This window comes from Eptesicus fuscus, chromosome 6 (genome assembly GCF_027574615.1).
Source record: "Eptesicus fuscus isolate TK198812 chromosome 6, DD_ASM_mEF_20220401, whole genome shotgun sequence".
NCBI lineage: Eukaryota > Metazoa > Chordata > Mammalia > Chiroptera > Vespertilionidae > Eptesicus > Eptesicus fuscus.
Genome location: NC_072478.1, coordinates 17,988,939 through 18,015,324, shown reverse-complemented (window position 1 = coordinate 18,015,324; position 26,386 = coordinate 17,988,939). Strand labels below are relative to the sequence as shown.

Here is a 26,386-nt window from a genome sequence, read left to right as displayed (position 1 = left end):
CCCCCTGTGGTCAGTGTGCGTCATAGCGACAGGTTGTTCCTCTGTTCGGTCAACTTGCATATTAGCCTTTTATTATATAGGATTGCAAATGTTCACTTGTAAAGACCAGTTTTGGTTCACAAAAGTCCTGGCCTGTTTGGCTCAGTTGACAGAGCATCGGCCGTCAGACTGAAGGGTCCCAGGTTCGATACCTGTCCAGGGCACATACCTCAGTGGCAGGCTTAGTCCCCAGTCTCTGGTGGGGGTGCATGTAGGAGACAACCAATCGATGTGTCTCTCTCACATCCATGTTTCTCTCTCCCCCACTTTCTCTAAAAATCAATGGAAAAATATCCTTGGTGGTGGCGGGGGTGGGGGTGGGGGCGGGGTGAGGTTGGATGTGGCTTATGGATGAACAAGTCAGACCTAAGCTCTACTCTCAGGGGCCTACAGTCTATGAGGTGGGGGATGGGGCAGCAGACAGGCATAAATCAGTAAACATAAGACAAAGGTGTTACTAAGGAAAACAACGGGGTGCTGAGACCTTGATAAGGGAGGAGGGCAGGGCCTACATTGATAGTTATCCAGTAACCAGATCCTAGTCAGGAGCTAGCTAAGTGAACACTCCAGGCAGAGGGTCACATTGTGGGATTTTTCTGTTTAGTATGATGCTTAGTAATCTGGATAGTGTGGGCATTTTTCCATGTCAGTAAAGTCTATATCGAGAAGTTTTAACTTGTGACCCGCCATGGATAGACTTCAGAGATAGCATAGTATCATGCATATATGAATTTTTGTGAATTGAAGAGATACAGCATTTGTCAGATTAATAGGATCTCTGAACCAAAACAGGTTGATGAATCTGTATTGTAATTTTTTAATGACTGCATATGACTCCGTGGTGTGGATTTACAATAATTGATTGAAGCTGTTACCAGGAAACCCCTGGTTGGGCTCGGGCTGCCTGTCGCTGTGTCCAATAAGGAAGGAAGGCAGGGTTGAATCATATTAGGCGTTCATTGAGAAGGATAGCCAACTAAGAAGACAGGGTGCTTACAAGCATCAAATCCTGCCTTCCAGCAAGATTCAGGGGACAGGATTATAAAGGGGAAGGGGCTGGGATGAGGGCCTGGGGGTCCGCAGACATCAGCTATTGTAATTAGTCATCAGGCGATGAGATGATATTTTGACTCCTGGTGGGTTGGCCTGACCATGTTTATTGGTTCTGCTTGCTGGATTCACAGTTGAGTCACCTCCCAAGCACAGGCCTTAAAAAGGAAACTTTAAGAAAAACTTAACCCCCTATTCACATATAAGAAACTTAACCCCCTATGCACATAAGTATATGTGTTCTAAGATTTAAAATAACATTACTTTTCAGATTAATTCAGGTGCTCTCTCAGGTTTCAGGTCCCCTCATCAAAGCCAGTCTATGGAGTCTTTCAGGTTGGTTCCATTTTTAGACCACTATTAAAGTGTCTTTATATATGTCTTGTGCTTAATCTAAGGTGGTGCACATTTAATGCTGATAATTGCTCAGTTGCCTCCCAGAAAGATTGTACATCCATGACTACTTTCATAATTCATTTCATATTGTTTAAAATGCATTTATCCGAGACTGAGAATTTAAGCATCACAGGGCATCACCTAGGCTCACTTCAATGGGCTATTCTAAATCCACTGGTCAGAAGAAAACAGTAGAGTTGCTAGAAGTAGAGGCTGCTGCAGAGATGTCTCCAAGGACTTGGAAACAAGACTTAAGTAAACAAACTGTACACCCCTGGGTGAGATGAACTTGCTGAAGAGACTTACCTAAGAAGCAAAATGGAAATAAGTTTAAAACCACATGCATGCTTGCTTTGGTCCTGCAAATATGCTGTGAAAAATGTATTCCATGTCAGAAGTGTGTGCTATATTGTGCACTGCAAACTTATCCGAGGGCTTAATTGTAGCACATTCCCTATAATGAAACACTACAACACTATGTACATAGACACACAGATTCAAGAGAGAATATTTAATAATATGGGGAAATGTTTCTGGCATATTTTTTAAAGCATATTACAAAATAATATGCACAATATGCCAGTTTTTTTTTTTAATGTGTACATATCCTCCCCTTCCCCAGATGTAACTGCTGTTCAGTTTCTTATGTATCTTCAGAGATAAACTATTCACAAACACATTTATGTATCAATACATTTTGGAAATTATTCCTTCTATCCATAGATCCTTCTCATTTAAAAAAAAAGTTTTTTAGGATTTTAGAGGGAGAGGAATAGATAGAAACATTGATCGCCTCCTGCATGCCCCCTACTGGGGATCGAGCCTGCAATCTGGGCATGTGCCCTGATCCCTAATTGAACCTGCTACTTCTTGGTGCATGGGTTGACACTCAACCACTGGGCCACACAGGCCAGGCTTTCTCATTCTTTTTTTACATTGTAGCTTTAACAATTTTCTTAAATATATATAGACAATAGGAGTTACTTAAAAATTAGGGAGGATGGCAAAAAAATCCAGACTAATATCCAGACATATAGTCTCAATAAAGCCAGAGCTTGGTGTGGCTGTCACCTCGTCTCCCATAGTAACTGAACCTCATGTGGTGGACTAGCTGAGGCCACAGGAGGGGAGGAATGATGTGGAAACAGAGATGGTCCTGTCTTGTGCTGGAGCACGGAGCAGTCATTGGGCCTGATCTTATTACCAAGCAAACCTGGTCACATGGGAGCTGCCCTGAGACCAACAGGCATTACAGTCTCTGGGAGAAAACATTCCTGAGTAAGAGTTCAGACTCCCTTGTCTGACAAAAGGGGCCATTGTTGAAACTGGCCCTTAATTGTAAGGCAGTGACGCATCTTGGGTCAGAGCTGCTGGAATTGTAGTGGCAGACTACAACACCTTTTGGGTCATCCATCCTTCAGGGTCTTACATAGCAGTGAGGTCCAGGCAAGTGAAATGACAGGATATACTTTTTTTTCTTAAACATATATTTTTATTGATTTCAGAGAGGAAGGGAGAGGGAAAGAGAAAAACATCAATGATGAATCATCGATCAGCTGCTTCCTGCACCCCCATTCCCCACTGGGGATCAAGCTGCAACCCGGCATGTGCTCCAACCAGGAATTGGACCATGACCTCCTGGTTCGTAGGTCCACGCTCAACCATCAAGCTACAGTGGCTGGGCCAGGGTATATTTTGATCACACCAACTACTCTTAGGAGTATATGACTTAGGTGAAGAAAAACAAAAGCTCACTGTTATGGCTACTCTGCTCAGCAGAGGGGCCTGGATTTGCAGACACTCTTGGGTTCCAGGCCTGCTCCATGGGTCAAATCAACTTCTCTTTCTATTTGTTTCCCTCTATAAAATGAGGCTAATATATCCCACTTGGGTTCTGATGTTTAAATGAGGCACATAGAATACAAAATGTGTAAAAATACCTTGTGAATTATTAAGTGCAAGTCAAAACATTCCCATATACCCTTTTACCCTTTATGTTCCTTACCTTTTTTTTCATGTATCTACAACAAATCATCTATGTGCTGTGTACATTAAGGTGAGTGCTCTGAGGGTAGAAGGCTTATATATCTTAGCTTTCTGTACTTGGTACAAATTAAAGGTTCAGTAAATCATTGAACAAAAGATTTATGAATTAAAAAGTTATAGGCAGTTGTTTTAACAGAAACATACCCTTTGGGGAAAGAATTAAGAAAATTGAGTCAGTATAGTCAGGTTGCTAAATTACTAAAATCAAGTAGGCTGAGGCATGAGTAAGTAGTTCTGTTCTTGCTTTAACTAGGTGAGGACTTACACTTTTTTTTTTTTTTAACCTGTTCTTACTGATTTTAGAAAGGAAGAAACATTGATGTGAGAGCAAAACAGCAACCAGCTGCCTCCTGCACACCCCCTACTGGGGATCAAGCCCACAACCTGGGCATGTGTCCTGACAGGGAATCGCACCTGCCATCTCTTGTTGCATGGGATGACAGTCAACCAACTGAGCTACACTTGCCAGGGCAAAACTTACCCTTTTTATTATTTTTTTAAAGTTATTGCTTGTTTATTTGTTTTTTTAAATATATATTTTATTGATTTTTTTTACAGAGAGCAAGGGAGAGGGATAGAGTTAGAAACATTGATCAGCTGCCTCCTGCACACCCCCTACTGGGGATGTGCCCGCAACCAAGGTACATGCCCTTGACCGGAATCGAACCTGGGACCCTTTAGTCTCCAGGCCGACGCTCTATCCACTGAGCCAAACCGGTTAGGGTAAAACTTACCCTTTTTAATTCTTCAGTTGTGCATCAATGCCTGATAGATAACCCTCTGTAGATTTAGGAAAGAATAAAGGACTTAGGAAAACTTACATTTACATCCATTACATCACAGAACTTCTAGATTACCATCAGAGGCTCAGAATGCAGGACTGAATTCTTTTCAAAAATGTACTTTTTACTGTAAACCGTTTTTCTTCTTTGGAACGCTGGGTAGTGCTTAGTTGTGTTTCCGATTTGCAAATACCTAAGACTTTACAGATCTTTGTCGTTTATTTCTAGCCAAAGCCCCCTGACTCTCTTGTGCTCAGTCAACTTCAACTGCAATTGAAGGGAATGGTTTCCGAGTCATATGGAGGGGACTGGGCTTTGGAGGCAGACTTAAGTAGCTGGGTGATCCAAGACAAATAACCCCTTTGGGCCTCATTTTCATCTATTAAATAATAAAACAATGCAAAGGGATTATAAGAATTGTGTGAGAAACCACCACTGCATTGGGCATGTATATTACACCTCAGAAATAATGCTCCATAAGCACAAGCTGCCATGACGATCTTGGATTTTGTTACTCTGTTCAATAAAGGCATGTCATTAACTGATAAGCTGGGATTTCTAGTTTTATTCTACCATCACATAAATTCACAAATCACAGGTCCTAAATTTGGCTCAGGAAAATAAAGTTTGCAATACTCTTGGATATGAGAACCAGGTAGATTGTTCTTTCTACATCTCTTGTTCATCTTGTTGCTGGGCACACTGAAGATAAGTCACTCAGAAAGAGACCCTCACTGACAAACTGGGACCAGTCTTGAGTCCCTGGAGACCATCATTTATTTTTGGTAAATGCCATCAATGAATATACAGTGTCATTCCCAAAGGATAGTCTACAGCATTTAAGTCTTGAAAACAGGTGATAATTAAAAAAGAGAGAGAATTCACAATTTTCAGATCCTTTAATAATTTAATGTTCTCTGCCTTTTAAGGCTGTTAGACCTTTAACAAATCAGGTCTAGTTGCGTCCCAGCAATAATAAAGGGCCTATTGCATTATGTATGCCAAATACACAGCAAAATTCAGAAGTTCCAGTGCTTCACTGGAACATATTCTGGCTTCTCTCCTTTGTAAGAGGGGTGTGATTTTCCCTATAATGAAGGACTTAAAATACCGTCATGACTTAAAAAATTCTACACCAAGTCTCAATACAGTGATCCAAACACTATTTAAAAATGCCCTCTGAGCCTCAGTTTCCCCTTCTGTAAAATGAAGGAATTGGGTTAGTGTTGCAGGCCAGACCACACCACAAGTGGGTAAACTGAACTTGCTACCACAAACCCGAGTAGTGAGGAGTGTGAGGGGAACAGCTGCAAATATGAATGTGGGAGGCGGACCAGGGCAGTAGTGGCCGGAAAACCAGCCTTCAAGGGGTCAGTCTGCTCTGAACTGTCAAGTCTCAAAAGTATGTCTTTGTCTTTTGATTTGATAATTTGGTCTAATATGATTGTCTCATTTATTCCAGTGTATGTACTTACTGTAAATTTATGTACAGAATTAAATATTCCATTTATTAATTAATAAACCATAATAAAACCAGTCATTTCCCCTCAACAGCAATTTTTGCATTGGAAAAGGAAAACAAACTAATATACACATTTCAGCAACATCAGAAATTGCATTAAATCTGAATGGAGGCATAATTCATTTTGTAGATCAATTATATGTCCAAGGAGTCAGTTACTCTAATCATAAAGACAACACTGCAATATCTTTGCAGTTCAAAATTATTCCCATTTGTTATTCAACTTGGAGAAAAATTCAGCTGTAGACTTGACTGCTTCTGGTGAAGGCACTCAGCAAGCTCATCACCAATAACACCCTTCAGGATTGCCTTTTCAGATTTCACATAGCAATCATCTTGAAATTTGGGGCCAAAGTAATTAGAAAGCAAGCGAATAACAGACAACAAACAGGGACTTCAGAGGCTGGTGGTTCCTAAACTCACAGGCCAGAAGATACCCCAGACCTCTCCAGAAGCGGCCCAATGTAAGCTGACAAAACAACCGCTTAAATACAAAATTCCAATTATCAGAAACAAACCAAGTCAAGCGTAAACTGTCACTTACTCTCTGAGTGGGAAAAATGTCTCACCAGGAGGTAAAGGATGACTCCTGTCCCACATGTTGGGGACAGTGCTAAAGGAAGAAAGCATCACCACAGACTCCAGCCAGTGGTCCCAGGAGGGAGGATTAACAGTCCTTCATGATGCCAAGAAAGATGGAAACCGCCCCCCCTCCCCCACCTGGATCTTGGCACACAGGTCATCATGATGTGAACCTCCACAAACCAACTTTTCCTACTTTTTTTTTAAGCCAACTTTTTAGACCAAAGCATCTGATTTGACAAACCAGATCCTAGCTTGCTGCTCGCCTCGTTTCCCTTCACCAGTACATGATTCAGATCCCAATGTGAGCACCACAAGAACAGGACACGGAATCAAAGCACTGCTCTCGTCTGTCACACAAACCGTCCAGATAACTGGTATTCTTGATTCATTCTGCTTTCAGCGATTATGGTCATTTGAGAGGTGCTTCTCAACACCTCATGGTTTCCTACCAAATGCTGATATGTGTCAAACAGGCATCAGCAGTGGGAACTTTTTTTGTTTTTAAACATTTAAAGCAAAAGGGTTTTCAATCTATAAGCCAGTCCGTATGTACCCCCTACTGGGGACCAAGGCATAAATACACAACTACAAAACATTTCCTACAAAAATGAGAGATCTCCATGAAATCGGCATCTCCTCGACATCCTACTAAATCGTCACAGCAGTGAAGACCCACCAGAAAAGACAAAAAAAGGTCAGAAATAGAGTTTGAAACACTGAACTTGATTTCCTTATGATCCCTCTCCCAGCCCTAGTCTCCTCCTTACTGCTCTGAGAGGAGCAATGCCCTGCTCCGCTCTTCCCTCTGGATCCTGACACACAACTCTGACTTGCTGGTCAAAGAATCAGCCTCTAAGAATTCAATGCTAACTGCTAACAGCTGTTCACTTGGGAGCTTTTGCCAGTAACTGCAAATAGCCATGAGGCTGAAAGGGAAACAGTCCATCTCCTCGCCCATGCCAGGCTCTATCTCCACAATGACTCCATCTTTCCAGAGGATTTTCTGGAGATGCTATCCGAGAAGCAGAACAAGAACTCTGAATACATGACTTGGGGATTAAGTCCACACAGAAAGGTAAAACCTGGCCACGATCTCCGTAGTGCTGCCGCGCCCAGATGACAAACTCCAGGAAGAAAGGGCATGAACACCAGTGCTCGAGGGCTGTGGTCCTCACCGCAGGGAAGGCATCCTGCTGCCCCGGGGGCCGGGAACCCCAGGGTCCTCTGATGGTTGCGCACCGTACCCCCGGCTGGGCTACATTCACCGGTTGTCAGAAGTTTCTGGGACTGCTGGGACGGGTGGGTTTGGGGGGAGTTGCAGAACAGCCCACCCTATCCGCTAGGCTCTACACGTCATAGCGGTTCAAACTGTACGAGTTTGGGTAGTTCTGCCGGCTGTACTGGAAGTGGTCTGTTAAGGTGTTGTTGCGGCCATACTGATAGTCCCCATGTTGGGGGAAAAGGACGCCGTTGTGGGGCTTCTTCAGGGGGCTCCGGTGATGCTCCTTACTGCTCAGGTCCCCTGCCGCGATAGGGAGGAGGTGCTTCTGTGCTTGCTGATTCGCATCGTACTTGGTCTGCAGGGTTGAGAAAGCAGTGGGACATTGGCTCCTTCCCCGAACACACACAAGACAAAGGGGAGCTCAAGATTCACTGCCAAGTAGCCCTTCAAGGCCATGCAAGTGTCGACCCAGCAGGGCTGGACATGGCCAGTGAGCAGTTAATGGACTGGCCCTCCCTCTTAGCCATCCTATGTCCTTACAGGGCACTAAACAGAGCCTGCATAAGGAGAGAGTGACATCCTGACAAAGCCTCAGTAGACCCAAGAGCCACAGCTGGAGTGAGGCAAGGACTGGGGTCATCCGTGGGGGAAAAGGCAGGTCAGGATAGGAGGGGCTATGCCAACCATAAACCAGTTTGGCAAAACTGGGAGCTGGAACCTGGGCCTCTTAGCTTCTGGCGAGGCCACTTCTATTCCCCTCTCCACCAACTCTTGGTGCCTCCCAGGGTGTCAATGGGTTAGACAATCTCCTCTATCCCAGACTCACCTTGTTGTACAGGAAAACCCCCAGGATGGCTGTCATCATGCCCAGGACGTTGGTGCTGGTGACGGGGTTCCGCAGCATGATCAGGGACACCGTGATGACCATGATTCTCTTGGTGGCGTTGGCGACTGAGTAGCTCAGAGGGCTGATGAGGTTGAGGATGCTGAAGGCAATGACGTTCTGGGCAAAGTTACAGAAGCCACTGACAGCCAGAAGCAGGAGCGTCCAGGGCCACTGGGACACATAGGTCTACAGACGGGAGCAAGACAGCACCATGGTCACATGCCAGCCCTGGCAGAAGTTGGGAGAGCAGCACAGAGTGGTTTATTGGGGTCAGCCGGTGGGGAGCAGACCAGGATGGGTTTGAGTGTGATAGCAGGTGCTTTATACACACAGCCTCTAACCCTCACGACACTGCATGGCACAAGAGTCATCACCATCACCATCATCACTGCCTTCAACGTCACCATCATTGTCACAATCACCACCATCATCAACCACTACTGTCACTGCCCTCATCACCACCACCACCACCACCACCATCATGATAGCCATCACATCACCACCACCACCATCATCTTCTGCTGAGGAAGTGGAGGCGCCGAGAAGGATATCAGGTGTCCAAAGGGTGCAGAGCATGGCGTGAACCAAAGCCTTCCCTCATCCCTGGACAGTGAAGGTCAGGGCTCTGGGGTTGACAGAGTAAGGTCTCAGTCTGATCGGGCTCCTGTAATAGATACCACAGGCCTGGGGGCTTACAAACAACAAACATTTATTTCTTAGTTCTGGAGGCTGGAAGTCCAAGATCAAGGAGATTCCGTGTCTGGTGTGGGCTTCTTGGTTCACAGATGGTGTTTTCTTGTGGTGTCCTCAAGTGGTGGAAGAGGTAAGGATGCTCTCTGGGGTCCCTTTAGAGTACTGATCCCCCTTGATGAGGGCCCCATCACCCTCATGATCTAATTACCTCCCAAAGGCCCCACCTTCTAACACCATCACACTGGGGGTTGGGTTTCGACATGTGGATTTGGGGGGAACACAAACATTCAGACCATAGCAGACAGGAGACATTCTGTAAGACAGGGAGGTCCTAGGGAGGCAGCCCTGATGTATGAAGAAACCTTCCGAGGTGGGGAGACAGAGGACCTGGGTCTGCCCCGTCTATGGAAGCCCTGGGCAGCTGTGTGACCTCTCTGATTGTGGTTTGTTCTCTCTGCAACAGGGATGATCCCTGCTGAGCCTGCACAATGCCACCACTGTGGAGATCAATGCCATCATGGCTCCAAAAGTGCTTTAAAAAATTCCAAGCCATACAAACATAAGAAGGCAATTGGTGTGTCTATCTCACATCGATGTTTCTCTCTCCCCCCGCAATCCCCCACCAGACCCACTCTCTCTAAAAATAAATCAATGGGGAAAAAAACCTCGGGTGAAGATTACAAAATAAAGAAAAGGTGATCAGGCGCTGTTGGGTCCCCATCAGGGAAGCAGCGTCCCACCGAGTCCCAGCTTTCATTCTCTTGTCTATCTTTTCTCAATCCTTCATGAGTCGGGTTCACTGAACCTGGCTGAGCTGGCGCCCGGGGCTGAGTATGCCTTGGCCATGCTGGCGCAGCACATAAGGTGCCCTGGGGCTGAGTATGCCTTGGCTGTGGCGGCTCCCCACAAGTGGCGCCCGAACAGGGCCTGTGTACGGGGAACTACAATTATTAGGTAAAAGGAGGCCCCAAGGCGTGCGCAAGCAGAAAGTAAGGTAGGGAGCCGAAGTGTGGTAATAGCTCAGTGTAAAACATGGAACAAAAAAAAAAAAAAAAAGAAAAGGTGATCACTAGAAGAAAACTGAAAAATGCCCTCAATACAAGAAAAAGCAAATAAAAGAGACCAGAGCAAAATCTATATATGTTTGTGCATGTATATGCATAGAGACACCAAAGAGCTGTAACAGGACAGCATAAGATAACTGACACCAAACCTATCGATATAATGTAGCCAATAAAGGGAATGAGAAAGACCTAAATACGTCAATATGAGTGATCTCCAGGACATATTATTGAGTGAAAAAAGCAAGTTGTTCTTTTCTAAATATCTAAAAAGTCACTTTCTGTGTAAGGAGGAGGGAAGTTATGAATGTATCTTTGACTAAACCTTGTCATATCATTTGGCTTTGGAAATATAAAGATTTGACATTCAGTAAAGGGGTGTGGAGAGAAAGCAATGTCTAAAAATTGAAAAGGAACCCAATGGTTGTCATTGACAGGCACATTGTGAAAACAATTCTTTCAAGTGCCCTTAGAACAGAGTATTTCAATTGTATAGTAAGGCCTCAATGACATTGAAGGTTCTGAGACTTTAAGCGAAAGGACATATGAATGAAACCAGTTTTACCAGAGGCTAAGTGATATAAGCAAGAGTTCAGTTCCTACAGCATCTCATCAATGCTCCAACAAAATGACCTGCTGTACATTTTTTTTTAAATCCACATCTGATATTTTTTCCATTAATTTCTAGAGAGTGGACGGAAGGGAGGAGGGGAAGCGAGATAGGCACATGGATTGGTTGCCTCCCGAACGTGCCCCTACTGGGGCTGGGGAACCTGCAACTGAGGTACATGCCCTTGACCAGGAATCGAACCCATGACCCCTTCGGTCCACGGGCCAACACTCTAACCACTGAGCAAAACTGGCCAGGGTCTGCTGGACATTTTTAATGGAACATATTCTAAGGACAAGTAGAGCTGCACAGAAATCTTAAACTTCTTGCTTGACCTGCAGTTGTCCCCAGGGATGCTCACTCTGAAGCAATGTGTGTGTACAGTAGAACCATGTATGTAAATAACTGGAGAAGGATAACCAAATAGAAAACGTTGCAAGGAACCAAGTGTTCCAGAAAAGATATTAATAAAAAAACCAAAGCAGTAATAAATTATGTGATGTTAAAGGGGAATTGAAAAGAAGTGGAACTCTCTTTTCTGCCCCCAAATACTCCTTTCCTGAATATTTCACTGCAAAGGCTTAACAGCAATAGTAGCCCAACAGCAATATGAACACACCGTACGATTGTGTTTCTACACACCACTCGCCAATAAAAGCAACCTGCGTCCCCCAAGCAGTGGCTGATGGCAGGTCTGGGACTGGAGGTACACAGATAGAGGAGGAAATCCTCCTGAAACAAAAGCCACCAAAGGCTGACATGTGCTGTCAGAAGGGCAGGGAGCCAATAAGAGGACTCGATTGGTCAAGACAGTTTTAATTTTACTATGAAAATAATAATATGTACAACCCACACAACTTCATGAAAACAAAAGAAAGTGAAAGAACCCTAACTCCACGCCCAAAAAAGGAAAAACACTTAGACTCACTGGTTTATTTGCAGTCAGCTCTAACTCTTTACTCTGAAAATGGTAATTAAAAGGGAAGAGAAGCATTGCACTGCCTCTCATGCCCTGTACTTCAAGATAACAGACTAGTCCTGGTCGATGATGAAAAGTTCTTCACAGAGAAATCATAGCTAAGCAACGTGGAAGGGAAGTTAGAACAGGGAGCCAGTTTTCTTATCTGGTAACTGGAGATGAGCTCCCCTATAGCCACAGGTGGAGCTAAGGACTGAAGACTAATGTCAAGAATCCAGCCAGATCTCATTAAGCCCTAATCACCTCTACTCCTCCATAACTCAGGTCTGGAAGAACCACGCACAGCTCCTCATCACTGCCGCCTGCATTAGTTCCTAGCGTGCTCTCTGGAGGCTAGCCCGGCACAGGTGGTGAGAAGACACCATTTCCTGTGCTCAAGAGCGCTACAGCTACAACTGTAGTACACGGAAATATGCGCAGAGAGGACACCAAGAAAGGAACAAACGCAGTTTTACAGTTAGGGTGAGGTCTGAACCAGATTATTGAAAGTCCCCTGTGCTGACAGTCTTTTCATCTTTCGTGCCACTGCTATCAGCAGCTGGGATCTAGCATGCTGGAGAAGGAAATGCAAAGAAAGCCAACTTCCTACAACGTGAGTCATGACAAAGAGATGAGTATTTAAAGACCAGGTGTCAGAGGCCCCAACAGCCCCCAAGTCAACACAGAGGTGCAACTCCCTGACAAAGCACCCACTTTGGAACCAGTCAGGAAAAGGGTGTGTTCTTGGTGCTGGCCAACTCACCAGGTCACTGCTGACCAGGAAAGCCGAGAGGTCCACCAGGACCCACGTGGGGATCATAAAGAAGACGGCGTGGCAGCCCAAGATGTTCAGCAGCCTCAGATGGTGGATCCGCGAGTCTCTCAATACCTGAAGAGAGAAAATCTCTTTAAAGGCCAATCGACACTATAAGTGTCAAGGACTCGAGTTACTCAGGCTCCAAACACAGTGATTTTACATTAACCCTGAAGTCAGACCTTTGACTCCTAAACCTGCAAGGGTACCTGTGATGAGACAGGCAGCTCATGCCTGAAACAAGTACAATGTTTTATACACAAAGAACCGAAAAAAGAAAAACAAAACAGCAACACTCAATGCCTCAATGTTGGCTAGGCACTGTGAAATCCCACTAAATTGGTATATCACTGTTTCAGAACACAACCAGGTAAAGCATATCAAGAGCCATAAACATCTTCTGACCCTTATCATTATATCCTTATATAAGCCAATCATAAGGAAATAACCTGAGAGAAAGACATTGTAAATTATTGCATTACTTAAAATGAATAGTTGGAAATAACCTGCATTTGCAATAGAAGAACTAACTGTATTAATTGTGGTACCTGAGGAGTGTGATTGTTACAGGAGTTAAGAGAATATTTTTTAATGATATCAGAGAATGCAATGTTACAATAGTAAATGAACAAAACAAAATTCTAACATGTATCTATATATATAAAAGCCTAATATGCAAATTGTTTGACAGGGAGTTTGATCGCTCGCTATGACGTGCACTGACCACCAGGGGTTGGCGTGGAACATGGTGGGCGTTAGTTCATTAAGCTTTTCTCTATTTTTTCCCCATCAAGCATATGTTAATTGTATAATAAAAAACATAATCTCTTGGCACACAATGTTCTCTCTTTCTCGCTCTTTCACTCTCTCTCTGAAGCATGCCCCCACCTTTCCCCCTCTTCTTCCCTCAAAGTGAGTACTTTTGCTTCTCTCTCTCTCTCTCCTCAGCTCCGAGGGCCTTTCTTTCGCCCGTGAACTTGTTTCCTGACCGCATGCAGCCCAGTTGGCTCACTTTTTCTTCCTCTGTGACTTTTTTTCCCCCCCCTCTGTGACTTTCTAAATAAACTTTTGCTTGCATTTGAAAATAAATAAGAAAGTAACAAAAACATATTCTTGAAAAATTAACAGAAAACCAGCAGAAGGACATGATTTTCTTCACTCCACCACCAAAGAAATCACTACTTGGTCACTTTTTCAATGCTACCCAGGCACCCCCAGAACATCAAGCGTACCACAGACAGTATCTAAATACCTTTTTGGAGAAAATATTCTGAAGCGAGAAGCACAGTGTGGCAGCAAGAGCACTGATGAGCCCCCACATATCAAACGACAACTCGGTGACAGTGGCCAGCAGGACGCCGCTGATGATGGGGATGAGTGACAAGTACACCTGTGGGAGAGGGCAGGAAGGGCTGATGGGCTGGAGTTGAGCTGGGCCGCCCAACACAGACACCCAGGGGAAAGCCTCAGCTGCTCTCTTCTCCTTCACCAAAGGGGCACCACCTCCCTCTCCTTTGGACAACAGTGTTAGCTGTGACAGCCATGCTCTGGAGGTTGGGGGCAGGGAGATGGATATCACAGTACCTGGGGCAAGGCTGTGTCACTATGGGCAGCCCCACTCCTTATACCATCACCCCCATTAACAGCCCTTGTTTAGGGCCACCAACTGGGGCTGCTCCTAACAGATCTATCCAGCTGCCACCACCAACACACCAGGGTCTGAAACCCCGATCCTCCGGGAGGCTGGCAGGGTCCCTTTTACAACTTGCGTTTACCACTGGCTGGAACACTCCCCAATGCTTTCTCCAGCTGGAGAGCTCCTACCCCCTCAGGCCTCAGTTCACACACCATTCAAGGGAACTTTCCCCACCCACCTTCCCACCCTTCCTCCCCTACCCCACCCCCTACCCTGTCAAGTTCCTGGACCCAGAGATCTCCACCCATTATAAGTGTCCATTACATAGTCTGTGTCCCTGCACTTCTTTAGGGTAGGTCCTTGTTCACTGCTCTATCCTGGTGTCCAAAACACAGCAGGCATCCAGTAACTGCTGGCTGAATGACTGAGTACCGTGCTGGGATAGGAGGCCTTCTGCCTTCCACAAGGTCCAAGCTTTCCAGGGCCTGGTGCATGCAATGGCTCCTGAGCTCTCTCAGCTGGTTCAACGGCTCCCAATTTCCAGATAAATAGAATCAATTCCTGACATTTAGTTCTTCTGACTCCCAGCTTATCTCTCTTCTACAAAGGACTTTATTAAAGTACTGTGGAGATTTTAGGAGTGGCTGGTTAATACCACCCCCCCCCCCCCCCCCGCCAAGTACCTCCTCGCCCCCCAAGCCTCCACCCAGGGCAAAGCAAGGGCTCTGAATTCCAGCTTCCCCACTACTGGCTATGGCCCTCGGGCACATAACTCTCCCCTTACAAGTCCCATTTCCTCCCCTGAGATCTGGAATGACCTGCTTTATCTTCCTCACAGGGTGGATCCATACTTATTCCTTCATTATCAGACTCCTGCCCAAGTCATTCCCTACTGTTTCCTCACTGGGTGAAGTTTCCAGCTCCTTGTCCAAGCCAGGTCCAATGTCCTGTACAACGGGGAAACCTGATAAACATGCTGTGATATCGAGTGATGCAGCTGCACACCTCCTGAGCCACTCCGACTCAGGAGACAAGTCACATCTGACATTACCCTGGGAGCAGGCAGCAGAACACACCCAGTTCTTGCAGGGAAAAAGATAGGCTGAAATAAAAAATCAGCCAGAGGTGGCCCAATTCCTTTTTTTTTCTTAAAGTATATATATAATTGTTTTCAGAGAGGAAGGGAGAGGGAGAGAGTGGAAGAAACATAAATGATGAGAGAGAATCATTGATTGGCTGCCTCCCGCACACCGAGTCCGCAACCCCAGCATGTGCCCTTGACCCAAATTGAACCTGAGACCCTTCAGTCCACAGGCCGACGCTCTACCCACTGAGCCAAACTGGCTTGGGCTGGCCCAATTTCTATAAGCTGATCCAAGGCACTGCTGCTCTTAGTTACATAAAATACAGGATGCCAGAAACCAATCAAGTAGAAAAGAGGCGCTCTGTCCAGCATGAAATGAATTCCATCTGGGACAACAGGAGTCCTACTTCTACTTAAGGGCATGGATGGGCAAGGCTGTCTCCGGCTAAAGCCACAGCTTCTCTCACCCCAAGGCAGGAAATACCCTGGCTTGGCATACTGAACAGACCCTGGATTGTGCCCAAAGCACCTTCCTTTATGCAGTTCTGGGTTCTGTCTGTTATTTTAACTTCCATTCTCAAACATTCCCAATTCTTGGCTGCTTTTATTTCAAAGACTTTGATGAATTTTGCCAAAATCAGACTCCTTTGACAAGCATCTCACTTCTGACCCCAAAAACCTCCAACCTGACCATGCTTGACTCTTGTAAAGAAGTGAAACTCCATTCCAACACGAAGTCAGATGTTCCATCCTCAGTCCCACTAGAGGGGAATGGGTGCCTGGCCAAGATGGGGTCAAGTCATCATCTACCAGACACTTTGGGGTAGGAGATCAAAAGAGGGAGGAAAGTGGAACTAGAGAGAGAGGGCAGTGTCCACGAGACCACACAGGAGAAACAACTCAGGGACACACACACACCACTGTTCCCAGGGTGACTTCAGAAAATTAACAGCAAAAGGGCCACCAGAGGCATCTAAACTGACTTCCTTATTTGACAGGAAGCCTGGCAGCCTGCAGGCCAGGAGCCGGGACCACGTCACCAGCTGGGCAACTTCCTGGAAGCCCTTGGAGTCCCCACCTGCCCAGAGTGCTTCTGGGTTACCTTTGTGCTCTGCTTCTCTTTCATGATGATCCGGGACAGGAGGACCACCCAGATGGGCATGGTGGCCTTGACTGCAAAGAGAAGCAATGGGGCGCTCAGGTGGTCACCCTGAGAGCTCTCGTCCCAACTTATCCGCGGGTTGAGACAGCTTGGCAGACCCTCAAAACTCTTCAGCCCTTCTCTTTCTGTGGGATTTCACCCCAACCCCACTCGGCTCTCCGCTCCCTTCTCAACCCCTCCCCTCCCTAAGACCCGCCCCCCCTCCCCAGAGGCATTCCAGGTGGGACACCACCTCACGACCAGTCGCCGCACTCACCGGTGTGCGCGTAGGACACCGGCACCTTCCAGATGCTGACGTGCGCCGACACGGACGCGAAGTACTTGCCGAAGGCGAGGGGCAGCACGTAGCGCGGGTAGAAGCGCGGCGGCAGCAGCGGGCCAGGCGACGGGTGCGGGTCGGACCCGGAGCCCGAGACGGGCGGCGCGGGGGGCACGCGCCAAGCGCGCAGCAGCGGCGGGAGCCCCGCGCACAGCGCCAGGATGTGGCACAGCGATACGGTCACCGGGAACGGGAAGGCGCTCAGGATCACCTTGTTGACTACGTTGCCGCCCGCGCTCAGCGCATACCACAGCAGGCACAGCGCCGCCACCCGCGCTCCCTCACGCGCCCCGCCGCCGCCGCCCGCCGCGCCCGGGCCCCCCGTGCCCGGGACCGCCGCCATCCTACCCCAGCGGCCACCCCTTCCCGCCCGTTCGACGGCCCTACGCGGGGCTGGGGCGGGGCCTGGAGGGGCGGGCGCGCCCGCCAACGCCGCCCCCCATTGGCCGCCGCCTCCCGTCACCGCCGCGCCCGCCAGTACGTAGCAAGCGCAGGCCCCGCCTCCCGCGGGTGGGCTTCCGGTGGAGGGCAGGACCTATCCCGGAAGCGGAAGGAGACGCGGGCCGAGAGCCCAACGGGGTTGCAAAGTGGTGGGCTGGCTCGGGGACTGGGAGGTGAAGTTCTAAAAGAATTGATGGGCGCGTATGAGCCACCGTTGAGCTCACGGGCCACTCCTCGACATCGCGCTGCACCGGCGCCCTCAACCAGATTCCTGATAGGCAGACACCGAGGATGAAAGATCAAATTGTGAAAAGCGAAATCCTTTCTGCTAACCGGGAGCGGACTCCCGTGGCTGGTTCTCTGGAGCACGTCCTGGGAACTGCTGCTACGTGCTCGGTGCGGTAGGTGTGACCCTCTCCAGTTCACTGGCGGACAGACCGGAAGCCCAGACTTGGCCGCCTCCTCGGGCACTGTCTCCTTGGCTCTGTGGGAGAGGGAGGTGCCGCGCCCCATCCGTTGATACTCTGGGCCCCCGCGGAGGAAAATAAGACGGTGTTTTCAGCAAGATGATCTTGTACTACTTAAAGGACTTTCGTCTGCTCCAAAAGTCATGTACTAAATAACTTTGGGGGTAGGAAGGGTGTTAAAATTCTCCTACAGTGTCCTTACTTGGCAAATTAGAAAGTGGCAGTCCATTGATCTTCTAAATGTTGGAGAAACCTTATCTTAAACTTGGGTTCTCAAAGGCAGGCAATTATCTACTACTAGAGGCCCAGTGCATGATTGAATCATGCACGTGTAGGGTCCCCTACGCGCTTTCGCTTTTCGCGGTGGAGCTGGGTGCCTGTCCGCTGGTGCATCAGGCCTTTCAGAAGCCTCCGGCTCGGCCGAGGCTTCTGAAAGGCCTGGTGCCGGAGCAGACAAGCACCCAGCTCCTACGCTTTTGATGGTCCACGGCCGCTGAGGGAGGCTACCCTGCTGTTGAGAGGCACAGGGGGCGGCCCCCTGCGCCTCTCAACAGCAGGGTAGCCCCCCTCGTGGCAGCGGATCTGTGCCTCTCAATGGCCGGATAGGCCACCCCCGAGTCCCGTCCCCCAGCCTCCTGCCGCCCAATCGTGGGTGTAGCGGAGTGATGGTAATTTACATGTTACTCTTTTATTAGATAGGATGGGACTTATTGGATACTTAGGAGAGGTGGTTCCTACAGCATGGAGCAGAGACTGTCCCAAAGCCCAGATCTGAGGAAAGGATATACTCATGTCACCAACCTGAACCCTCATATCTCCCAGCTGTTCGGATCACCATTTGTCATGGAGTAATGTCACTTCCTCAGACATCCACATGGCAGCAGGGCTGGCCACATTAAGAGTGAGCAAAACAGGCACACTGAGGTTAGGGAAGTAGTTACTCCACAGCACAGATGGTTCCACTGAGGTGCTTCTTAAAAAACTGATCATTTAACTTGGTCTTCACAAATCTGAAGCAAGCACTTCTACCTCCCAAATGGGGACACATACAGGAGTGAAGTGAGCCGCACAGTGTAGCGGGTAGACAGCAGGGCCTGGATCTCTGGGTTCACCCTATGAGATTACCCTTAAGGGGGTTAGCTGCTGCTGCTTCTGTGAAATTAAGTAGATATGTCCAAGATGACCATCCTGGAGTGGAAAAACTAGAAAACCAAAGTCATCTTATCGTTCCAGGGACAAAGGTGAATTAAATGATTATGTATTATCCCTTTATAGCTAAGGAAGAAAAGTTATTTTTTAAAAATCAGCACTAGCCAGATCTAAGCTCCAGGTCTGCATGGGGAGTTGGCAGCCTGGGGCGAGGGTCAAGAGGTATGCTGCCAGACATGGCTCTGTGCCATGCCATGTAAAAAACTAGAAATATTTTAGGGTGTAAGTAAAGGTCACAAAATCTCTCTAGGGCAGGTGAGGCCTGGATGGAGACAGGATAACATTCCTTGATGTGGACCCTTGGTCTCTATCACCCAAAGCCAGTACGTGACTCGAGGTGGGAGAGGCAACATGTGGCCCTGAATAAATGAAAGGCAGATGGAGGTCATTGTCCATGAAGAATGTTAACAGGCTGACTTGGTCACTTTGCCTACCCACCTCTGTACAGACTCATACTATAGAGCCCAAACCTTGAACACGTTTTCTTGGATCATCCAGAATAAACAGATTTGGCTGTAAAGGATCAAATTAGAAATGATTCTCAGACTGGTTTGTGCAAATGGTTTTTTTTTATTTTTTATTTCCACATTTATATCACAAGGTGTCCACTTACTGGACCAAATAGCAAAGTTGCTCCCTTCTGCATCGTGAGAACACAGAAGTCTAGATACTGTACATTCACTAAGGCTCCTTGTTTTTGCAAATCGCGTTATGACAACCATAAGGCAAACGAATCTAAAGGAATGGTCATGAGTGTTTCCAGCACACAGACAGGTCTCCTTGCCAAACCGTATAGCTTTACACACCAGTAGCACCTGTGGGAACTTTTTGTTTTGGGGATGAGACTCTAGAAAGGTGGTTTTCTAGATATGTGCAGGAAAGGGAAAATGAAAAAGTAGAAAGGAAAATGATTTGGCTGGTGTTGAAATGGAATAAAATAAACTCTAGAAAACAAATTTTTGCAGCATTTCTTTAAAAAGTGAGTTTGAACTGAAACAAAATACTCATGTGTGGATGCCCATGGAGTGTGGGTCAAACAGGCTGACCAGGTGCCAGCAGCTCACTACATCTGGCACCACGATGGAAACACTGGCTGGATGGGGTGCAAATAGGCCATAAGGTTGCCCACTGCCTCAGACACTCAGGGCCAAATGAAAGAACAGAAAATGCAGATAGATGAGATGCATGCTTCTGTCACTATGTTAAAGGTAACTTCTCCCACAGGTTTTCTGTGCCTGCCTGCAACTGAGGTCCCAGCTCATGGATGCTGGGAAGTGTCCGCACCTTTCCTGGGGTGGGAACTGACGCGTTTTATAGCTGGTTTGCTATAGAGTTCTGAACTCACTTTGCCGGCCTTCCTTCCACGCGGTCCTTCCTTTGTAATTTTGTTAGTAAACTGGTAGCAGCATTTCACAAAAGAAGGAGAATTTTGAGGGAAGAGCTTAGAGAGACCTCTAGACCCCCGCCCCTCCCTTCTGCCTCAGCTGGGCTCCAAACCACTGGAGGCTTCCAGGCCTGGCCACCCTCCCGCTAACTGCAAGGTGGGAATGCACTTAGAGGCTGAGGGGCCAGTCAGTCTAAGCAAACATAAGGCAGAATGTTCAATCGCCCGTCGTCGCCGTGCGGATCAAGTGATATGCACTGCGTCCAGTCATACCAGTTACCCTGTGTGTCCTGACACCCATTCACCCCTGGCCACTGATGGGCTTGGATTCTGTCCAGATCGTTCTGCGTGACCTGGCGGCTTAGCCCCGGGAGGTCGGTGGATGGGCCTGGAGGCAGTAGCACGTGTGGCGTCCTGGCCCCACGCCGGGTGCTCTCCTCCTGTTTCAGGTACTCGGACATGAAGTGGTGGGCCCCTGGGGTCTGTGCGCCAGAAGATGAGAGCAAGCTGCTCTGCCGGCTTAGGTAGGACTGAATGATCTCATTGCGTGACAGCTCCTTCCAGTTCGTCTGCTCAAAGGGGCTTTGGAGGCTGGTCTTGGCCTCAGGTTTGTCCAGCTCTGTCCTGGGTTGCTCCGTGTGCACAGGGCTGTCGGCCCGCACTGGCTCTTTCTGGGTCAGAGGTTTGATCTGTCTTGTCATGGGGTCAAAGGTGAGCTTCCGCTCTTTTAACCGCACAGGCTTGACGCCTGCCTCGGCCACTTGGCCGCCCAAGTTCACGGTGTAGTCACGAGGCCGGTACCTCTTCTTCTTTTTGCTGTCTGAGCCACCGGAGGAGGCTGCATCGCTGTCCGCCCTAGAGGAGTCTGGGGAGAAGCCAGCACGGGGTAGAATGGGCTCCGCTGGTGGCAGCCCTGCCTTGCAGACCGGCCCTGCCAGGCGCTGGTGGCCCTCAGGCTGCTCTAGCCAGTGCACTGGGCTCTCAGCCCTGGGCAACAGCTCTAGCCGCCGCACAGGGGGTGTGGATGGCTGGGCAAGTGGCAGCGGTGATGGCACCTGCGTGACATCGAGTGACTGGGGCCGAGGCAAGGGACTGGGTACAGAGCCCTTGGGTGAGTATGGGCTCCGCTGCCGGGCAAAGGAGCCCTCGTGCCGTGAGTTCCGGGGACTGAAGGAGCAGCGAGGCGGCCCTTTGGGGTGGGGAGGTCCCGAGGTCTCGTCCGCCCTGTCCAGCTGCTGTAGCACTGCAGCCTTGCTTTGCAAGCAGGGCCCGGAGGGCTTGCTCAGACCTGGGGAGCTGGTGTGCGGCCTCACAGCATTGATGGGGATCTTGACACTGTGCTTGTCATTCTCGCCCGGCTCCAGGCAGCTGCCCTCAGGGCCCACGTGCCTGCCACTGTCCAGGGGACCCGGGAAGCTCTCGGGGCTCCCACCTATACCATTGGTGGGGAGAGGTGATGAGTTGGGAACCAGGGAGTCATGGCTTACTTTGGAGACTTTGGGAGGTGGCCCAGGGTGGCCCAGGTCACGCTGGTCCCCCCGGCGCTTGCGACTGCCAAGTCTGTCCAGCCGCAGCCCGGGCAGTCTCTGGATGTCATTGCGGTTCTTCAGGTCATGGATGCTCTTGGGTGCGCCGGCCACCCCCGCCTCTTGCCGGCAGTTGTGGGCACCCCCGTTAGCAGAGCCAGGGGTACCTGCCAGCCCCCGCAGCACTGCCTCATTCTGGTGCACAGGCTCGATGAGCTTCTGCCAGTTCCGCAGCAGCTTCTTGGCCCGCTTGGCGAGCTCTTCATTCTTGGTCTTCTTGCGGACGTCATTGATGAGTTTCCCAAGTCGCGTCTCCTACAACCAGAGAAAGACCATGGCACTTTTTTGGGACTGGGAGTCCCCCTGTGGCCCCTAAACCACTGGCTTACCAGACACAAAACCTATGGGAACTTTGGGTCCTTTGTGACATCTAAATTCTCAAATATAGTCCTCAGACCCTAGGGTCCCAGGGCCAGAGGAAGCATTCTCAGAAGTATCATCCTGCAGGCTACTGGTGCCAAGGCCACTGCAAGGACCCTTTGTCAGGAAGCTTTCTGGATGACAGTACACTGTGGGAAAGGCAACAGCAAACAAAGAGCCCAGGGCCAGCAACACCCACTGCAGTCTCCCCTGGGCATCTTGCAGAGAATAGAATCCCAACTGGCCCTGAACCCCCGCCCCAGGTTCCTCAGTGCCCAAGGAAAGATGACCTTCTCAAGCACGTGCTGTGGGCTGGGACACTCACCTCCAGTGCCTCTTTGGTAATGGGGTATTTCTCCAGGCTGGAGATGACTTCCAACACCGCCACCATGTTCCGGATCTGCAAGACAAGAGCCTCTCATCACACCCCTGTCCTTCTTCCTACCCCAGCCTGCTCCACCTCTCCCACACCAAGAGCCAGTGGAGCTGGCATCTCTGAAGCCCCTGCTGCACACCTGCACCCAGGGGCAACATGGCACTCCGCACTCACTATCCTATCCATGTACATGGCCACACTCTCGAGTGTCTGCCACACAACCAAAACTCATGACATTAATGAAACAAGATCTGCTCTTGATCAAAGAACACTCTACTCTGCCATTTGATGGGGTGGGAGACTAAAGTGTTAAATAAATAAAATTTACCAAGTTTAAAATAAAAGATTGATACATAATAATCCAAAAGATTTGGCTACCTTAACAAGACCTTTAGAGTTCATACAAAGAAACCATAAAGAGAGCGAAAGTCGTGAAGTGGGAGAAGACAGATGCCACAAGGCCCCGAAGATCCCAATCTGGAACATACAGAGACCCTGAGCAAAACCAGGAGGTTGTAGCACCAGCGCTCGTCTCCTAGTAATCAGGAAGTATAGACCGAACACACTGTACATACCCACCTGGCAGAAATGGTACCTGACAAGGCCAGGGAGTTCTTGGCACAGCTGACTGGGGAGCGATGGGCTTTGTCTAGTACAAAAATGTATATATATCTTATGACCAAGAAATTACAACCCTTTATGATACTTGCTTCAAGACAGGCCCTGTCCTACTAATACATGTTTCCGTATGTCACACCACTTTGGCTTAGTTGTCTCTACAACCCCAGGGTAGATACTATAATCATCACATTTTACAGATAGGAGATGATACAGAAAGTTGCAGGTGATATGCTCAAACATTATGATGACACCAGTGTCCTCTAGGAGTTTGAAGGAACAGAGGGAAATTTAAGAGCCATAGAAATGAGCAAACTGCAGCTTTTGTGCACTAATAAAATGGAGTTCAAACCACGGGGAGGGAAGTATTACATAAAATATACTAGTATATGGCTACCAGGCTGGTGTGTGAGGGCACATGCCAGCGTTGCAGGCTTGATCGTGCGTGTGTGCGTGTGTTTGTGCGCACACAGGAAGGTAACCAATCATTTCCCTCTCATAGATGTTTTTATCTATCTCCTTCTCCCTTCCTCTAAGATCAATAAAGACATATTAAAAATACATATGTGGCTGACTCCACTTACACCAAGCACCTCAAGATTAATTAAAAATGAATCATAGACCTAAATATGAAAGCAAAAACTCTCAGGCTTCTAGAAGAAACAAGAGAAGATCTTTGCCACTTTGGGGTAGACAAAGATTTTTTAGGAACCCCCAAACACTAACCATTCAAGAAAAAATATGGACAAACTAGAAACTACTTTCATCAAAATCCAAGAACTTAGGTTTACTAAAAGACACTGCTAATGAAGAGGCAAGCCTTGGCCTAGAAGTACATGTTGACAAAACATTCCTGCTGAAGGATTTGAATAGGGAATAAGTAAAGAACTCCTATATCTCCACAAACCCAGCAGCTGCAGGTTTCCAGTGGGCTGGCTGGAATGGGGAAGCTCACATCTGGAGTAAGCCCCTTCTCCCACCAAAATCACACCGTGAGCACATCACCCCCCTACAAACACACACACACACACACACACACACACACACACACACACACACAGAGCACACACACACAGAGCACAGTTATGTAGACATGATGATACAATAAGGAAAGGGACATCTCCCACCCAGCCACTGCAGCATCTCCTTGTAGCTTTCCAAGAAATATTCCTTGCGTACATAAGCCTGTGCACATACTTATCACACATTTAAAAAACAAAACAAAACATGGCTTTTATGTCTTGCTCTTTCTCACTAACATCTGAAATGCCCAGCAGCACAGACCCCTCCTTTTGCTCAGCTTTCCAGGGGAGGCCCACCGAGCAGGGCCTCTTGGGGGACACTTAGGTGTTTTCACTGGCTGTTATAGACAAAGCTGCTATCACTACCTTTATCGGAGGTGACTTTAGGCTAACAAGCTCCCAGCACACAAACTACTGTAATTAGCCCCTAGGGAGGCTTCTCCCATTTGAAGGTGAGGAAGCCTATTTCCCATCTTTATATCTTTGCCAGCACCATGGTGTATCAGTTTCCTCTTGCTGCCAAAGTGTTCATATATGATCACAGACTGAGCAGCTTAAACAAAATGCATGCATCATCCCAGGTTAGAAGGTCAGGAGTATGCTTGGGTCTCCCTGGGCTGTGATCTAGATGTTGGCAGACTACCCTCCTTTGGGGCTCATTTCCTGTTCCTTCAGGTGTTGGCAGAATTCAGTTCTTTAGTGCTGCAGAACTGAAGTCCCTGTTCTCTTCAATGGCTGTCATCTGAAGGCCATTCCAGCTTCTGGTAGGCACTGCATTTCCTGGCTTGCGCCCCAACCCCGCATCATACCTCTGACCAGCCAGGAAATGGTCTCTGCTTGTAAAGATTCCATATTGTTTAGTTGATGACATCAGGCTGTGCCCACCTGGACAATCCAGGTCTGCTCCCTTAGTCACAAAAGTCCCTTCTGCCATGTAAGGTACCATGTACCCAGGTACCGGTGACTAGGATGTGGGCATCCTTGGGGGCTGTTACTCTGCTGGCATTGTGTATTCCTGGCTTTTTAAAATTTTTTATCTGCCCCATTTCCAGTTAAAGGCAGTGTGGGTGTAAACTGCACAGTGACCACAGATCACGACAGTAGCCCTCACTGTGCCCAACAGATCTCTCGCAAAGCTGCCCCTGTGCCGGGGGCCAATTTGCACCCTGGTAACAATGGCCTCGTCTCATGATGTTTTCATTTGAGGCTGTGGCTGGCTCTAGAAAGCTACTGAGCTACAGGGGCGGATCTGAGAGGAGACACAATCAACCCCCTACATACCTTTAATGTGCCTTCGAGTAGGGATGTGGTGCAAAGGAGACTGCATGGTGAGGCCGCCAGTCGCACAGGGAGAGCAAGGCCACTAGCTCTCTGTCCCCAGTCCTGGGATTCAGCCTGACAGGGTCCTGAGCTTGCCACATGGCCTATTTCCACCCTAGTGACCTCACTCTGGTATATTTAGAGCCCTCGGTCCCCATACACTCCTGAACCAGCAGTCCCCGCAAAGCAAGCCCAGCAGCACAGAGTGTCCTTGTCCTTGGGTAGACACTGTCCCACTGCCAGAAAGGAGGGAGAAGCAGAACACCTGGGCAGCCTGGGACTGGCAGCCAGCTGGTGCCGCAGACACCCTGCAGCCAGGACCCTCCTTGGAAGCTTCACAGGAGCTGAGACAGGTTAGGCCTGTGGGCTCTACCATAACTTGGGTGGTGTACAGAGAGTGCCTTCAGCCCTGTGGAAAATGTTACCCCTGCCTCCCTCCTCCTGCCCTCGCGCTTCATGGAAGTTCGGAACCTCCCTGAGTGCTCACCCCTCTGGCTCTGCCCCACTCTTGGCCATGACAGACAGGGCACTGAGCACTGTGTGGGAAGCAGTACTTGGACATTCCAGATAGTCAGTCTGCAGATCTTGAGAAATGCTACCAGGAGTCTGTCTCTGAGCCCTGGCCTTACCCCACTGGACAGGCAGGAATCCCGGAGGGTCTGTGCAGCATCAGATCAGGCCTCTGGTCTCAGATCTAGTTGGCAGCGTCACCCTAGCCAGCCTGTTGAAGGCTCCTGA

General features: G+C 48.4%; 2 protein-coding genes across 2 annotated transcripts in view; both read right to left on the bottom strand.

The window, feature by feature from the left end:
* Positions 1-5,072: 5,072 nt before the first annotated feature.
* On the bottom strand, positions 5,073-17,249 carry SLC35E1 (solute carrier family 35 member E1). The gene is made up of 6 exons (XM_008157863.3): positions 16,803-17,249; positions 16,487-16,557; positions 13,917-14,054; positions 12,614-12,739; positions 8,469-8,714; positions 5,073-7,997 (listed from the first exon to the last, which is right to left on the bottom strand). The coding sequence occupies exons 1-6, from the start codon at positions 17,206-17,208 to the stop codon at positions 7,767-7,769; spliced, it is 1,218 nt and encodes a 405-aa protein (XP_008156085.1). The 5' UTR covers positions 17,209-17,249; the 3' UTR covers positions 5,073-7,766.
* A 2,283-nt stretch (positions 17,250-19,532) lies between these two features.
* MED26 (mediator complex subunit 26) overlaps positions 19,533-26,386 on the bottom strand; it is a 42,262-nt gene continuing 35,408 nt past the window's right edge. Inside the window, exons 2-3 of the mRNA XM_008157812.3 lie at positions 22,638-22,712; positions 19,533-22,207 (exon numbers count right to left, since the gene is read on the bottom strand). Of these exons, the coding sequence (XP_008156034.2) occupies positions 20,555-22,207; positions 22,638-22,712 (1,728 nt within the window). The 3' untranslated portion in view covers positions 19,533-20,554. The remainder of the gene's footprint in view (positions 22,208-22,637; positions 22,713-26,386) is intronic.